Source organism: Ranitomeya variabilis, chromosome 5, assembly GCF_051348905.1.
Source record: "Ranitomeya variabilis isolate aRanVar5 chromosome 5, aRanVar5.hap1, whole genome shotgun sequence".
Taxonomy (NCBI): domain Eukaryota; kingdom Metazoa; phylum Chordata; class Amphibia; order Anura; family Dendrobatidae; genus Ranitomeya; species Ranitomeya variabilis.
The window spans coordinates 341,150,631-341,168,053 of record NC_135236.1 but is presented as its reverse complement, the minus strand read 5'-3'; the positions used below and the strand labels follow the sequence as shown (position 1 = coordinate 341,168,053).

Here is a 17,423-nt window from a genome sequence, read left to right as displayed (position 1 = left end):
TTTATATAATATTGTTTACATTTTTGACTATAATAATTATTTTTTTTCTTTATTTCATTTTTACGTAATTTCAAAATCCAAATGTGTTGGCTAAAAATATTGGTGTTTTTATTTAAATTCGGGCATAAGAAAACAAAAGAATTAGTCATTGGATTTGAAACAATTTTTATACACCCAAATTTTGCATACTTGTGTTATTATTTCATCACATATTTTACTCTTGTAAAGTAATTGAATTAGTGGAAAGTTCAACTGTTGTATAAAAAGAACGAAGGACAAAAATAATACATTCAATTGAGTGTTTTACCATAAGATGATTATTCTACAAAACATTCTTTGGTGTAGAATCAAGGGATTTTATACATATGCAAGGGATTTTATACATCTGAATTCACATTTTTGTTTAGCATTTTCACATTGTTGCTCCCTTAGTACATCTACAGTATCAAATTAAAGGGTGTAAGAGAATTTGTTACAAAAAACCATGTTATAAGACATGTTAAGAGTTGTTGCTTATTAGGCATTTTTCTTCTTTTTTTGGGAACATATCTTATTAACGTTCAAAAAAATTATAATTTTTGAAAAAAAAATATTTTCCTGGAATAAGAAAGTAATACATACATTTAGATCTTTTTTTTTTTTACAAAAGAATTCACAGAAAACACTACTGTAGCAAAAATGTTAATGTATTGTAAGAATTACGATCTGCAGCTTCTTATTATATTTTTTCCTCCCAAGCATTTTTTTAAATTTTTTTAGAGCCATCATAGCCAAATTACTTTTAATTATTTACAAATTAGTTTTTCTACCAAGAAGCATGCGTTAAATGGAACATTTACTGCTGTTAAGAACATATTTCTACCTTATTTTCAGATTTTTTAATATCTTTTCCTTTAATTTTTTATACAGTTATCTATGTATTATTGAATCCAATTTAATAAGTCAACATTGTACTGATTTCTTAAAATGATTTTGTTTATTCTCATTATTCCAGAATACATTTTTGAATTCCCAATTGAAATGGGTAAAGTATACCATATTTTTTTTTTAGTTAACTTCTAAAAATAATCTTTTTTAATGATATTTTAATTTGAAAGAATGCATGCAATCTTTTTTGCAATTTTTAGCTCTAGATAGTGATGAACGTGTATACTTGTTGCTCAGGTTTTCCCAAGCACGCTCAGGTGGTCTCCGAGTATTTGTTAGTGCTCAGAGATGTAGTTTTCGTCAAAGCAGCTGCATGATTTACAGCTGCCAGCCAGCCTGAGTACATGTGGGGGTTGCCTGGTTGCCAATGAATTCCCACATGTATTCAAACTGTCTAGCAGTCGTAGATCATGCAGCTGTGTGGACAAAAACTAAATCTCCGAGCACTAACAAATACTCGGAGACCACCAGAACAACGAGTATACTCGCTCATCACTAGCTCTAGAAATTTTTTTCATGAACCGCTTAAAGCATGTGTTAGGCACCAGGATAATCCCGCTGCATGGGGTAGATACCAAGCCTTGCCTGCATCTGTGGTCTCCCATTTTGCTTTGATCACTGCAGGTGCTGCTGAGCATAGATGTCGGTCCCAGCATCTTATTCAGGCTCATGCTATTCATCTGGTTACTGCTGGCTCTTCAGCCACGCCTATGATAACCAGCAGTAGTCAGAAACGAGCAAACACTCTGGAGACTAAGTCCAGAAATCACCCTACTGAGCATGCTCGTGATGGGGCGATGTCTCATTGGTGGTCAGTCGTCAGCTGCTCTGGTGATTTGGCAGCTCCAGATTGGTCCACAGGCAAGGTCCTGTCCAACTGGACTTGAGCTTTATGTATAAATGGTTTTCAGAGGTGCATGCCGGTGTGCTAGTATCAACTTTATGTGTGTATTGTGAGATAGTGCTACCTGAGTGTGTTGGGGAATCTTGCTTGGCATCGGGCTTAAAGCACTCAGGCATGGTTTCTCCACATAAACAGTCTATCTGGTTTATTAAACATCATAAACCGTGTCACAAACAGTTCATTATATACATCAATAGTACACATTAACCACCGACAGTCTGTTCCAATGGCAGATCCTTCTCTGCCCGTAACCCCTGTTATCTGGAGTTACCTTACAGGAGCTCCGGCTCCACACACTGACTCCTGTCAGTTCGGGTTCCCAGGGTAAAGCTGTCTCACTGGGGTCACCGTCCTTGTGACCAGGGCACTTCAGATAGTCCAGACCCGCAGTAGGAACTGTAGTTTCCCCAACACAGTAGTAATCCCAGGCTCTGCAGATACGGCCTCTCCATGTGCCTTTCAGGAAGTCCAGTCCCAGGCACTTCCAACACACAGGCCTTTAGTCCATGGTTTCAACATGTGCTTCCAGGAATCCAGTCCCCTCCAGAACATTCCAACACACTGACCATTCAGTTCATAGCCTCAGCAGGTGCTTCCAGGAATCCAGTCCATTCCAGGACATTCCAACACACAGGCTATACAGGAACTCACACTCTGGTCAAATTATATACCTGTAACCACCCCCATAGGTGGGTGGTGTGTGGTTAGCCAGTCCCACCCAGCTCACCAGCTAACCCTGCAAGCCTCCCATTATAAACGATACAAATACTTGTGGGACTACAGGTCCCAGAACAACAATACTACAGGCTTACAGTGCAGACTCCCTCTGTGACACATACCGGCCATTTACAATCATGCCAGACATTGTTTCACCATCACAATTACAAGCACACCTCCACGCATATCCTGAGGAGCACAAACAGCGCCCCCTGGCTGTAACATGGGTCACTGCATCACAGTATGAACTTTGCTACTGTGTGGGCTGATCAATGAAAATTCTCTGTATCCTCTGTATTTTTGTGGTGATGCCCAAAAATATTTATTTGCCGTTCGTGGGAACAGAAAAAATAGAAATAGGTAAAGCACAGGAGAAAATTCTAAAGCAACTATTTTTGAGTGATGTTTCGACCTGTCCCAGGTTTAATTCAATACGACGCCCCAAGATGAGAAAAATAAGGCACCATGCTTTAAGTCACATTACTGGCTGTGCTCTTGCACCATGTCTGTCTTCCTGCTGCTGGTGTGACAGCATGTGCTCAGGGTCGGCTGTAAGCCATTAGAATTCTGGCACCTCCAGAGACAAGTTTGTATTAATTCAGGGCTGGCATATAGCCAATAGAGATCCGGCACCTCCGGAGAGGAGTTGTTTTGAGTGCTTTTGCGGCTTGTATGACCACTGTATGCTACCTGCTCCGTTAGTGAGCTTCGATCCTCTCTGACAATAACAGGGATCATATCTAGTATCATATATTTCGTTACTTTGTGCGAGTGGCACAGTTCTATTGCAGAGCATCTGTTCTTTTACTGTGTGCGAGTGACACAGCTCTATTGCAGAGCATCTGCTCCGTTACTGTGTGCGAGTTACACTACTCTGTGTGCTGTTCACTGAGTGACGTCTAACTCAGTGAGAGCTAGCAATCGCTCACTGCCTTCTCCACCATTGTTTACTTTAGCTGCAGTTTTACATCTCTGTACAGTGGACCCCGGTTTGTGATTGCACTTCCTCATTTAATTTATTTAGTGCAATCCGCCAACCCTAACAGCATGTTTCAATGTTGCAGAGTTTCTTATGGCCTATTGGACATGTGATGTTTTCAAGTAATCCATGGCGCAAATATAAAACTGATGCTTTTATTTCTGTCACCGTTATGCCTTACATGTGCCACTGGATGGTTAGGAATATTAGTTCCAATCAATGTGATTATTCTGTGTGTACTAATATTCTAGCTTTGCTTAATTATTTTTTATGCCACAGAATTTACTACTATAGATATTTTCTTAATATACTATAAACACTGGATCTTAGTGGGGCTGAGTTTGTTTTCATTAATGTTTTTAAAAAAGAAAACAATCTTAATTATTTTAGCCCCTTTACCCCCAAGGGAGGTTTGCATGCTAATGACCAGGCCAATTTTTACAATTCTGACCACTGTCCATTTATGAGGTTATAACTCTTGAATGCTTCAGTATACGTTCAATTTTGAATAAATCCCCAAAAGTGTGACCAGCAAAGCACCCCCACACCATCACACCTCCAACTCCATGCTTCACGGTGGGAACCAGGCATGTAGAGTCCATCCCTTCACCTTTTCTGCGTCGCACAAAGACATGGTGGTTGGAACCAAAGATCTCAAATTTGGACTCATCAGACCAAAACACAGATTTCCACTGGTCTAATTTTCCTTGTGTTTAGCCCAAACAGTGGTTTCCTAGCAGCTATTTTACCATGAAGGCCTGCTGCACAAAGTCTCCTCTGAACAGTTGTTGTAGAGATGTGTCTGCTGCTAGAACTCTGTGTGGCATTGACATGGTCGCTAATCTGAGCTGCTGTTAACCTGCGATTTCTGAGGCTGGTGAGTCGGGTAAACTTATCCTCAGAAGCAGAGGTGACTCTTGGTCTTCCTTTCCTGGGGCGGTCCTCATGTGAGCCAGTTTCTTTGTAGCACTTGATGGTTTTTGCAACTGCACTTGGGGACACTTTCAAAGTTTTCCCAATTTTTCGGACAGACTGACCTTCATTTCTTAAATTAATGATGGCCACTCATTTTCTTTACTTAGCTGCTTTTAAATGTCTATTCAGTAGGTCTATCAGCTGTGTATCCACCAGACTTCTGCTCAACACAACTGATGGTGCCAACCCCATTTATAAGGCAAGAAATCCCAATTATTAAACATGACAGGGCACAAGTGAAGTGAAAACCATTTTCGGTGACTACCTCTTGAAGCTCATGAAGAGAATGCCAAGAGTGTGCAAAGCAATCATCAATGCAAAAGGTGGCTACTTTGAAGAACCTAGAATATAAGACATATTTTCAGTTGTTTCACACTTTTTTGTTAAGTATATAATTCCACATGTGTTAATTCATAGTTTTGATGCCTTCAGTGAGAATTTACAATTTTCATAGTCATGAAAATACAAAAAAATCTGTAAATGAGGTGTGTCCAAACTTTTGTTCTGTACTGTATGTCACACAAAATACTTCAAAACTAACATTTTCCACATGTCTACTTTACATCAGCACAATTTTAGAACCAACAGTTTTTTGTTAGGAAGTTATCAGGGTTAAAATTTGACCAGCGATTTCCCAATTTTAAAACACCATTTTTTTAGGGCCCACATCATATTTGAAATCATTTTGAGGGGTCTATGTGATAGAAAATACCCAAAAGTGACACCATTCTATAAAGAGCACCCCTCAAGGTCCTCAAAACCACATTCAAAAAGTGTATTTACCCTTCAGGTGCTTCACAGGAAATTTTGGAATGTTTAAAAAACATGAGCATTTAACTTTTTTCACAAAATGTTTTACTTGAGATCCAATTTGTTTTATTTTACCCAGGGTAATAGGAGAAATTGGACATAAAAAGTTGTTGTTCAATTTGTCCTGAGTATGCCGATACCCCATATTTGGGGTAAACCACTGTTTGGGCGCATGGCAGAGCTCGGAAGTCAAGGATCGCCGTTTGACTTTTCAGTGCAAAATTGGCTGAAATTGAGATCGGACACCATTGTCATGATCTCCATGGCCAGAGAACTAGCATAAGCCTCAATAGGAACAAGCTCTTGGAAGATGTAACTATACTGACCATGAACTAAACCTACCGCATCATCTAGAAGTAGCCAGGTAGCATGTCCTACTTTTTATCCCTATATGCCCAGCGCCGGCCGGAGAACTAAATAATGCTAGCAGAGGGAAATATAAGACCTGACTCACCTCTAGAGAAATGCCCAAAAAGGAGACAGAGGCCCCCCACATATATTGGCGGTGATATGAGATGAAACAACAAACGCAGCAGGAAAATAGTTTTAGCAAATTTGAGGTCCGCTTTCTAGATAGCAGAAGACAGAAAGCATACTTTCATGGTCAGTAGAAAACCCTAACAAAACACATCCAGAAATTACTTTAGGACTCTGGCATTAACTCATAATACCAGAGTGGCAATTCCTGATCAACAAGAGCTTTCCAGACACAGTAACGAAACTGCAGCTGTGAACTGGAACCAAAATACAAAAACAAAACATGGACGAATGTCCAACTTATCTAGTAGATGTCTGGGAGCAGGAACAAGCACAGAGAGGCTTCTGATAACATTGTTGACCGGCAAGCATCTAACAGAGAAGCCAGGTTATATAGCGACACCCAGATCTAATCAGAACAGGTGAACAGGGAAGATGATGTCACAAGTTCAATTCCACCAGTAGCCACCGGGGGAGCCCAGAATCCAAATTCACAACAGTACCCCCCCCTCAAGGAGGGGGCACCGAACCCTCACCAGAACCACCAGGGCGATCAGGATGGGCCCTATGAAAGGCACGAACCAGATCAGAGGCATGAACATCAGATGCAGTGACCCAAGAATTGTCCTCCTGGCCGTATCCCTTCCACTTGACCAGATACTGGAGTCTCCGTCTGGAAACACGGGAGTCTAGGATTTTTTCCACAACGTACTCCAACTCACCCTCAACCAACACCGGAGCAGGAGGCTCAACGGAAGGCACAACCGGTGCCTCATACCTGCGCAATAACGACCGATGAAAAACGTTATGAATAGAAAAGGATGCAGGGAGGTCCAAACGGAAGGAAACAGGGTTAAGAATCTCCAATATTTTATACGGACCGATGAACCGAGGCTTAAACTTAGGAGATGAGACCCTCATAGGGACAAAACGAGAAGACAACCACACCAAATCTCCAACACAAAGCCGAGGACCAACACGACGGTGACGGTTGGCAAAAAGCTGAGTCTTCTCCTGGGACAACTTTAAATTGTCCATCACCTGCCCCCAGATATGATGCAATCTCTCCACCACCGCATCCACTCCAGGACAATCCGAGGATTCCATCTGACCGGAGGAAAATCGAGGGTGGAACCCCGAATTACAGAAAAACGGGGACACCAAAGTGGCAGAGCTGGCCCGATTATTGAGGGCGAACTCCGCCAATGGCAAAAAAGCAACCCAATCATCCTGGTCAGCAGACACAAAACACCTCAGATATGTCTCCAGGGTCTGATTAGTCCGCTCGGTCTGGCCATTAGTCTGAGGGTGAAAAGCAGACGAAAAAGACAAATCTATGCCCATCCTAGCACAGAATGCCCGCCAAAATCTAGACACAAATTGGGTTCCTCTGTCAGAAACGATATTCTCAGGAATACCATGCAAACGAACAACATTTTGAAAAAACAGGGGCACCAACTCGGAAGAAGAAGGCAATTTGGGCAGGGGAACCAAATGGACCATCTTAGAAAAACGGTCACACACCACCCAGATGACAGACATCTTCTGAGAAACAGGCAGATCTGAAATAAAATCCATCGAGATGTGTGTCCAAGGCCTCTTAGGAATAGGCAAGGGCAACAATAATCCACTAGCCCGAGAACAACAAGGCTTGGCCCGAGCACAAACGTCACAAGACTGCACAAAGCCTCGCACATCTCGTGACAGGGAAGGCCACCAGAAGGATCTTGCCACCAAATCCCTGGTACCAAAAATTCCAGGATGACCTGCCAATGCAGAAGAATGTACCTCAGAGATGACTCTACTGGTCCAATCATCAGGAACAAACAACCTATCAGGCGGACAACGATCCGGTCTATCCGCCTGAAACTCCTGCAAGGCCCGCCGCAGGTCTGGAGAAACGGCTGACAAGATAACTCCCTCCTTAAGAATACCTGTGGGGTCAGAGTTGCCGGGTGAATCAGGCTCAAAACTCCTAGAAAGGGCATCCGCCTTAACATTCTTAGAACCTGGTAGGTACGATACCACAAAATTAAACCGAGAGAAAAATAATGACCAGCGCGCCTGTCTAGGATTCAGGCGCCTGGCGGTCTCAAGATAGATCAAATTTTTGTGGTCAGTCAATACCACCACCTGATGTCTGGCCCCCTCGAGCCAATGGCGCCACTCCTCAAACGCCCACTTCATGGCCAAAAGCTCCCGATTCCCAACATCATAATTCCGCTCAGCGGGCGAAAATTTACGGGAAAAGAAGGCACAAGGCCTCATCACGGCGCAGTCAGAACTTTTCTGCGACAACACTGCCCCAGCCCCGATCTCAGAAGCGTCGACCTCAACCTGAAAAGGAAGAGTCACATCAGGCTGACGCAACACAGGGGCAGAAGAAAAACGGCGCTTAAGCTCCTGAAAGGCCTCCACAGCATCAGGGGACCAATTAGCAACATCAGCACCCTGTCTAGTCAAATCGGTCAATGGCTTAACGACATCCGAAAAACCAGAAATAAATCGACGATAAAAGTTGGCAAAGCCCAAAAATTTCTGAAGACTTTTAAGAGAAGAGGGCTGCGTCCAATCACAAATAGCTTGAACCTTGACAGGATCCATCTCAATGGAAGAGGGAGAAAAAATATATCCCAAAAAGGAAATTCTCTGAACCCCAAAAACGCACTTAGAACCCTTGACACACAGAGAATTAGACCGCAAAACCTGAAAAACCCTCTTAACTTGCCGGACATGAGAGTCCCAATCATCCGAAAAAATCAGAATATCATCCAGATACACTATCATAAATTTATCCAAAAAATCGCGGAAAATATCATGCATAAAGGACTGGAAGACTGAAGGGGCATTAGAAAGACCAAAAGGCATCACCAAATACTCAAAGTGGCCCTCGGGCGTATTAAATGCGGTTTTCCACTCATCCCCCTGCCTGATCCGCACCAAATTATACGCCCCACGGAGATCAATCTTAGAGAACCACTTGGCCCCCTTTATGCGAGCAAACAAATCAGTCAGCAACGGCAACGGGTATTGATATTTAACCGTGATTTTATTCAAAAGCCGATAATCAATACATGGTCTCAAAGAGCCGTCTTTTTTTGACACAAAGAAAAAACCGGCTCCTAAGGGAGATGACGATGGACGAATATGTCCCTTTTCCAAGGACTCCTTTATATATTCTCGCATAGCAGTATGTTCAGGCACAGACAGATTAAATAAACGACCCTTTGGGTATTTACTACCCGGAATTAAATCTATAGCACAATCGCACTCACGGTGCGGAGGTAGTGAACCCAGCTTGGGTTCTTCAAAGACGTCACGATAATCAGACAGGAACTCAGGGATTTCAGAGGGAATAGATGATGAAATGGACACCAAAGGTACGTCCCCATGAGTCCCCTTACATCCCCAGCTCAACACAGACATAGCTCTCCAGTCAAGGACTGGGTTGTGAGACTGCAGCCATGGCAATCCCAGCACCAAATCATCATGTAGATTATACAGCACCAGAAAACGAATAGTCTCCTGGTGATCCGGATTAATACACATAGTCACTTGTGTCCAGTATTGTGGTTTATTATTAGCCAATGGGGTGGAGTCAATCCCCTTCAGAGGAATAAGAGTCTCCAAAGGCTCTAAATCATACCCACAACGATTGGCAAAGGACCAATCCATAAGACTCAAAGCGGCGCCAGAGTCGATATAGGCGTCCGTAGTAATAGATGACAAAGAGCAAATCAGGGTCACAGACAAAATAAATTTAGACTGTAAAGTGCCAATGGGAACGGATTTATCAAGCTTTTTAGTACGCTTAAAGCATGCTGATATAACATGAGTAGAATCCCCACAATAGAAACACAACCCATTTTTCCGTCTAAAATTCTGCCGCTCGCTTCTGGACAGAATTCTATCACACTGCATGTTTTCTGGCGTCTTCTCAGTGGACACCGCCAGATGGTGCACTGGTTTGCGCTCCCGCAGACGCCTATCGATCTGAATGGCCATTGTCATGGACTCATTCAGACTTGCAGGCACAGGGAACCCCACCATAACATCCTTAATGGCATCAGAAAGACCCTCTCTGAAAGTAGCCGCCAAGGCGCACTCATTCCACTGAGTAAGCACAGACCATTTACGGAATTTTTGGCAGTAAATTTCAGCTTCATCTTGCCCCTGCGATAGGGACATCAAAGTTTTTTCTGCCTGAAGTTCCAAATGAGGTTCCTCATACAGCAAGCCCAAGGCCAGAAAAAACGCATCCACATTGCGCAACGCAGGATCCCCTGGTGCCAATGCAAAAGCCCAATCTTGAGGGTCGCCGCGGAGCAAGGAAATCACAATCCCAACCTGCTGTGCAGGGTCTCCAGCAGAACGAGATTTCAGGGACAAAAATAACTTACAATTATTTCTAAAATTCTGAAAGCTAGATCTATTCCCTGAGAAGAATTCCGGCAAAGGAATTCTCGGCTCTGATACCGGAGCATGAACAACAAAATCTTGCAAACTTTGTACTTTCGTGGCGAGATTATTCAAACCTGCAGTTACACTCTGTAGATCCATTATAGACAGGTGAACATAGAGCCATTCAAAGATTAGAAGGAGAGAGAAAAAAAAAAAAGACTGCAGCATGGACAGACTGGCAAGTGATCCAATTAAGAGCACACTAACTACTAGAGAAAAAAAAAAAAAAAAAAATTTCAGCAGACTTCTTAATTCTCTCCTTTCTCAGCCAAGGATTTTAACCCTTTAGTGGGCCGGTCAAACTGTCATGATCTCCATGGCCAGAGAACTAGCATAAGCCTCAATAGGAACAAGCTCTTGGAAGATGTAACTATACTGACCATGAACTAAACCTACCGCATCATCTAGAAGTAGCCAGGTAGCATGTCCTACTTTTTATCCCTATATGCCCAGCGCCGGCCGGAGAACTAAATAATGCTAGCAGAGGGAAATATAAGACCTGACTCACCTCTAGAGAAATGCCCAAAAAGGAGACAGAGGCCCCCCACATATATTGGCGGTGATATGAGATGAAACAACAAACGCAGCAGGAAAATAGTTTTAGCAAATTTGAGGTCCGCTTTCTAGATAGCAGAAGACAGAAAGCATACTTTCATGGTCAGTAGAAAACCCTAACAAAACACATCCAGAAATTACTTTAGGACTCTGGCATTAACTCATAATACCAGAGTGGCAATTCCTGATCAACAAGAGCTTTCCAGACACAGTAACGAAACTGCAGCTGTGAACTGGAACCAAAATACAAAAACAAAACATGGACGAATGTCCAACTTATCTAGTAGATGTCTGGGAGCAGGAACAAGCACAGAGAGGCTTCTGATAACATTGTTGACCGGCAAGCATCTAACAGAGAAGCCAGGTTATATAGCGACACCCAGATCTAATCAGAACAGGTGAACAGGGAAGATGATGTCACAAGTTCAATTCCACCAGTAGCCACCGGGGGAGCCCAGAATCCAAATTCACAACACACCATGTTGCATTTCGAGAGCCCCTGATGTGCCTAAACAGTGGAAACCCCCCACAAGTGACCCCATTTTGGAAACTAGACCACCCAAGGAGCTTATCTAGATGTGTGGTGAGCACTTTGAACCCCCAATTATTTCACTAAGGTTTATAATGTAGAGCCGTGAAAATTAAAAAAATCATTTTTTTCAATAAAAATGATTTTTATCCCGCATTTTTTTATTTTCCCAAGGGTATCTGGAGAAATTGGACATAAAAAGTTGTTGTGCAATTTGTCCTGAGTATGCTGATACCTCATATGTGGGCGGGAATCACCGTTTGGGTGCATGGCAGAGCTCGGAAGTGAATGAGCGCCATTTTAGAATGCAGACTTTGACGGAGTGGTCAGGGGCGTCACTTTGCGTTTGCAGAGCCCCTGATGTATCTAAACAGTGTAACCCCCCACAAGTGACCCCATATTGGAAACTAGAACCCCCAAGGAGCTTACCTAGATGTGTTTTGAGAACTTTCATCCCCTAAGTGTTTCACTAAAGTTTATAATGCAGACCCGTGAGAATAAACAATTATTATTTTTCCACAAAAATGATTATTTAGCCCCCAGTTTTGTATTTTCTTAAGGGTAACATGAGAAATTGGACCCCAGAAGTTGTTGAGCATTTTGTTCTGAGTACGCTGATACCCCACATGTGGGGGTAAACCTCTGTTTGGGCACATAGCAGAGCTCGGAAGGGAAGGAGCGCCGTTTGACTTTTCAGTGCAAAATTGGCTGGAATTGAGATCGGAAGGCATATCACATTTGGAGAGCCCCTGATGTACATAAACAGTAGAAACCCTCCACAAGTGACCCCATATTGGAAACTAGACTGTTGTGAATTCTGCTTTTGGGCTCCCTCTGGTGGTTGTAGGTGGTAATGCAGTTGCCCCTGAGTTGCAGCCCTGGTCAGGTGTATCTGCTGATTGCAGTTCTGACTGGGGTATTTAGGCATGCAGGATTCATTTGTCCTTGCCAGTTGTCAATTGTTCTTGGGAGGTTATGGACCTCTGCCTGGTTCCTCCTGCCTTTCTGCCAAATCAGCAAAGATAAGTGTCTGGGTTTTTTTTTCTGTGGCACACATGCTGTGTGCTTCACAATTCAGTGCTATTCTTTGTGTTTTCTTGTCCAGCTTCGATTGCGTCAGTATTTTCTCAGTCTTGTTGGATTCTCTGGAGTGGCAGATATACATTCCATGTCTTTAGTTAGATTGTGGAACTTTTTGTATTATCTGCTGTGGATATTTTTGGAAGGGTTTTAATACTGACCGCCTAGTAATCTGTCCTATCCTTTCCTATTTAGCTAGAGTGGCCTCTTTTGCTAAATCCTGTTTCTACCTGCGTGTGTCTATTCTTCTCCTACTCACAGTCATTATTCGTGGGGGGCTGCCTATCCTTTGGGGGTCTGCTCTGAGGCAAGGTAGCATTCCTATTTCCATCTATAGGGGTATTTAGTCCTCCGGCTGTGTTGAGGTGTCTAGGTTCGTGTTAGGCACACCCCATGGCTACTTCTAGTTGCTGTGTTAGTTCAGGATTGCGGTCAGTACAGGTTCCACCGACTCCAGAGAAAGTTTCATGCGGCTCCAAGGTCACCGGATCATAACGGTACAACTGGCCAATAATGAGTTAAATGCATCTCAGAAGAAGGGAAGAAAGGTGTTGAGCCATTTTTTTTTTTGCAGTCTGTTTTGTCTTTTTTTCCCTCTTTATCTATGGGTGGCTGAAGAGTCTTGTGCCAGCATGGATGTTCAGGAATTAGCTTCTCGTGTAGACCAGCTTGCTGCTAGGGTACAGGGTATTTCTGATTATATTGTTCAGGCTCCTGCTTTAGAGCCGAAGATTCCTACTCCTGATTTGTTTTTTGGTGATAGGTCCACATTTTTTGGTTTTAAAAACAATTGCAAACTGTTTTTTGCTCTGAGACCGCGATCCTCCGGTGATTCTATTCAGCAGGTTAAAATTGTCATCTCCCTGCTGCGTGGCGATCCTCAGGATTGGGCATTTTCCCTGGAATCTGGGAATCCTGCCTTGCTTAATGTAGATTCCTTTTTTCAGGCTTTAGGATTATTATATAATGAACCGAATTCTGTGGATCAAGCGGAGAAAACCTTGTTGGCCCTGTCTCAGGGTCAAGAGGCAGCAGAATTGTATTGTCAGAAATTTAGAAAATGGTCTGTGTTGACTAAATGGAATGATGATGCTTTGGCGGCAATTTTCAGAAAGGCTCTTTCTGAATCCATTAAAGATGTTATGGTGGGGTTTCCCACGCCTTCCGGTCTGAGTGATTCTATGTCTCTGGCCATTCAGATTGATCGGCGCTTGCGGGAGCGTCAAACTGTGCGCGCTGTGGCGTCGTCCTTAGAGCAAGGTCCTGAGCCAATGCAGTGTGATAGGATTTTGTCTAGAACGGAAAGACAAGGATTCAAACGTCAGAATAGGTTGTGTTATTATTGTGGCGACGCTTCTGATGTCATTTCAGTCTGCCCTAAGTGGACAAAAAGGATCGCTAGTTCATTTACTATCAGTACTGTACAACCTAAATTTCTGTTATCGGTGTCCTTGATCTGCTCATTGTCATCATTTTCTGTCATGGCGTTTGTGGATTCAGGCGCCGCCTTGAACTTAATGGATTTTGAGTTTGCCAGGCATTGTGGTTTTCCCTTGCAGCCTTTGCAGAACCCTATCCCTTTAAGGGGGATTGATGCTACACCTTTGGCTAAAAATAAGCCCCAGTTTTGGACACAGGTGACCATGCACATGGCGCCAGTCCATCAGGAAGATTGTCGATTTCTGGTGTTGCATAATTTGCATGATGTTATCATGCTGGGTTTCCCGTGGTTGCAGGTACATAATCCTGTGTTGGATTGGAAATCTATGTCTGTGACTAGTTGGGGTTGTCAGGGGGTTCATAATGATGTTCCTTTGATGTCAATCTCCTCTTCTTCCTCTTCTGAAATTCCAGAGTTTTTGTCTGATTTTCAGGATGTATTTGATGAGCCCAAGTCCAGTTCCCTTCCACCGCGCAGGGACTGTGATTGTGCTATAGACTTGATTCCAGCCAGTAAGTTTCCTAAGGGCCGACTTTTCAACCTGTCTGTGCCTGAACATACCGCCATGCGGAGTTATGTTAAGGAGTCTTTGGAGAAAGGGCATATTCGGCCATCTTCTTCACCATTGGGAGCAGGTTTTTTCTTTGTTGCTAAGAAGGATGGCTCCTTGAGACCTTGTATTGATTATCGCCTCTTGAATAAGATCATGGTCAAATTTCAATACCCTTTACCTTTGCTTTCCGATTTGTTTGCTAGGATTAAGGGGGCTAGTTGGTTTACGAAGATTGACCTTCGGGGGGCATATAATCTTGTTCGTATTAAGCAGGGTGATGAATGGAAAACTGCGTTTAATACGCCCGAAGGCCATTTTGAATACCTTGTGATGCCATTCGGGCTCACTAACGCTCCATCTGTTTTTCAATCCTTCATGCATGATATCTTCTGGACTTATATTGATAAATTCTTGATTGTATATTTGGACGATATTTTGATTTTTTCCAATGATTGGAAGTCTCATGTGGAACAGGTCAGGATGGTATTTCAGATCCTTCGTGACAATGCTTTGTTTGTGAAGGGGTCTAAGTGTCTCTTTGGGGTGCAGAAGGTTTCTTTTTTAGGCTTTATTTTTTCTCCCTCATCTATGGAGATGAATCCTGTTAAGGTTCAGGCCATTCATGATTGGATTCAACCTACATCCGTGAAGAGCCTTCAGAAATTTTTGGGTTTTGCAAATTTTTATCGCCGTTTCATTGCTAACTTTTCCAGCGTGGTTAAACCCTTGACTGATTTGACGAAAAAAGGCGCTGATGTGGCAAATTGGTCCTCTACGGCTGTCTCTGCCTTTCAGGTGCTTAAACGCCGATTTACTTCTGCTCCGGTGTTGCGCCAACCAGATGTTTCTCTTCCGTTTCAGGTTGAGGTTGATGCTTCTGAGATTGGGGCAGGGGCCGTTTTGTCTCAGAGGGATTCTGTTGGTTCTTTGATGAAACTGTGTGCCTTCTTCTCCTGCAAGTTTTCGCCTGCTGAACGCAATTATGATGTCGGCAATCGGGAGTTGTTGGCTATGAAGTGGGCGTTTGAGGAGTGGCGACATTGGTTTGAGGGAGCTAAGCACCGTATTGTGGTCCTGACCGATCATAAGAATTTGATTTACCTCGAGTCTGCCAAACGGCTCAGTCCTAGACAGGCTCGATGGTCCTTGTTTTTTTCCCGTTTTGATTTTGTGGTTTCGTATCTTCCGGGTTCTAAGAATATTAAGGCTGATGCCCTTTCTAGGAGTTTTTTGCCTGATTCTCCTGAGGTCCTTGAACCGGTCGGCATTCTGAAAGAAGGCGTGGTCTTTTCTGCCATTTCCCCTGATTTATGGCGGGTTCTTCAGGAATTTCAGGCTGATAGACCTGACCGCTGTCCTGTGGGGAAATTGTTTGTTCCTGACAGATAAACTAGTACAGTGATTTCTGAGGTTCACTGTTCTGTGTTGGCTGGTCATCCTGGTATTTTGGGTACCAGAGATTTGGTTGGTAGGTCCTTTTGGTGGCCTTCGTTGTCACGTGATGTGCGTTCTTTTGTGCAGTCCTGTGGGACTTGTGCACGGGCCAAGCCTTGTTATTCCCATGCTAGTGGGTTACTTTTGCCATTGCCGGTCCCTGAGAGGCCCTGGACGCATATTTCTATGGATTTTATTTCTGATCTTCCGGTTTCCCAGAGGATGTCGGTTATCTGGGTTGTTTGTGACCGGTTTTCTAAGATGGTTCAATTGGTGCCTTTGCCTAAATTGCCTTCCTCTTCAGAGTTGGTTCCATTGTTTTTTCAGCATGTGGTTCTTTTGCATGGTATTCCGGAGAATATTGTGTCCGACAGAGGTTCCCAGTTTGTTTCTAGGTTTTGGCGGGCCTTTTGTGCTAGGCTGGGCATTGATTTGTCTTTTTCTTCTCCATTTCATCCTCAGACAAATGGCCAGACTGAGCGAACTAATCAGACTTTGGAGACTTATTTGAGATGCTTTGTGTCTGCCGATCAGGATGATTGGGTGGCCTTTTTGCCATTGGCCGAGTTTGCCCTTAATAATCGGGCTAGTTCGGCTACTTTGATTTCGCCTTTTTTTTGTAATTTTGGTTTTCATCCTCGTTTTTCTTCAGGGCAGGTTGAGCCTTCTGACTGTCCTGGTGTGGATTCTGTGGTTGACAGGTTGCAGCAGATTTGGGCACATGTGGTGGACAATTTGGTGTTGTCTCAGGAGGAGGCTCAACGTTTTGCTAACCGTCGTCGGTGTGTTGGTTCCCGGCTTCGGGTTGGGGATTTGGTTTGGTTGTCTTCCCATCATGTTCCTATGAAGGTCTCTTCCCCTAAGTTTAAGCCTCGGTTTATTGGTCCTTATAGGATTTCTGAGATTATTAATCTGGTGTCTTTTCGATTGGCGCTTCCGGCCTCTTTTGCTATCCATAATGTCTTCCATAGATCTTTATTGCGAAAATATGTGGTGCCCGTTGTTCCCTCTGTTGATCCTCCAGCCCCTGTTTTGGTTGATGGGGAGTTGGAGTATGTGGTTGAGAAGATTTTGGATTCTCGTTTTTCGAGGCGGAGGCTTCAGTACCTTGTCAAATGGAAGGGTTATGGCCAGGAGGATAATTCTTGGGTTTTTGCTTCTGATGTCCATGCTGCTGATTTGGTCCGTGCCTTTCATCTGGCTCGTCCTGATCGGCCTGGGGCGCTGGTGAGGGTTCGGTGACCCCTCCTCAAGGGGGGGTACTGTTGTGAATTCTGCTTTTGGGCTCCCTCCGGTGGTTGTAGGTGGTAATGCAGTTGCCCCTGAGTTGCAGCCCTGGTCAGGTGTATCTGCTGATTGCAGGTCTGACTGGGGTATTTAGGCGTGCAGGATTCATTTGTCCTTGCCAGTTGTCAATTGTACTTTGGAGGTTATGGACCTCTGCCTGGTTCCTCCTGCCTTTCTGCCAAATCAGCAAAGATAAGTGTCTGGGTTTTTTTTTTCTGTGGCACACATGCTGTGTGCTTCACAATTCAGTGCTATTCTTTGTGTTTTCTTGTCCAGCTTCCATTGTGTCAGTAT

The 17,423-nt window shown here is 43.6% G+C and overlaps 1 protein-coding gene across 1 annotated transcript in view; it reads left to right on the top strand.

Moving 5' to 3' along the window:
* The window catches only part of MUC19 (mucin 19, oligomeric), a 763,086-nt gene that overhangs the window by 467,739 nt on the left and 277,924 nt on the right, over positions 1-17,423 (top strand). The window contains exon 43 of the mRNA XM_077264813.1: positions 995-1,024. Coding sequence (XP_077120928.1) covers positions 995-1,024 — 30 coding nt within the window. The remainder of the gene's footprint in view (positions 1-994; positions 1,025-17,423) is intronic.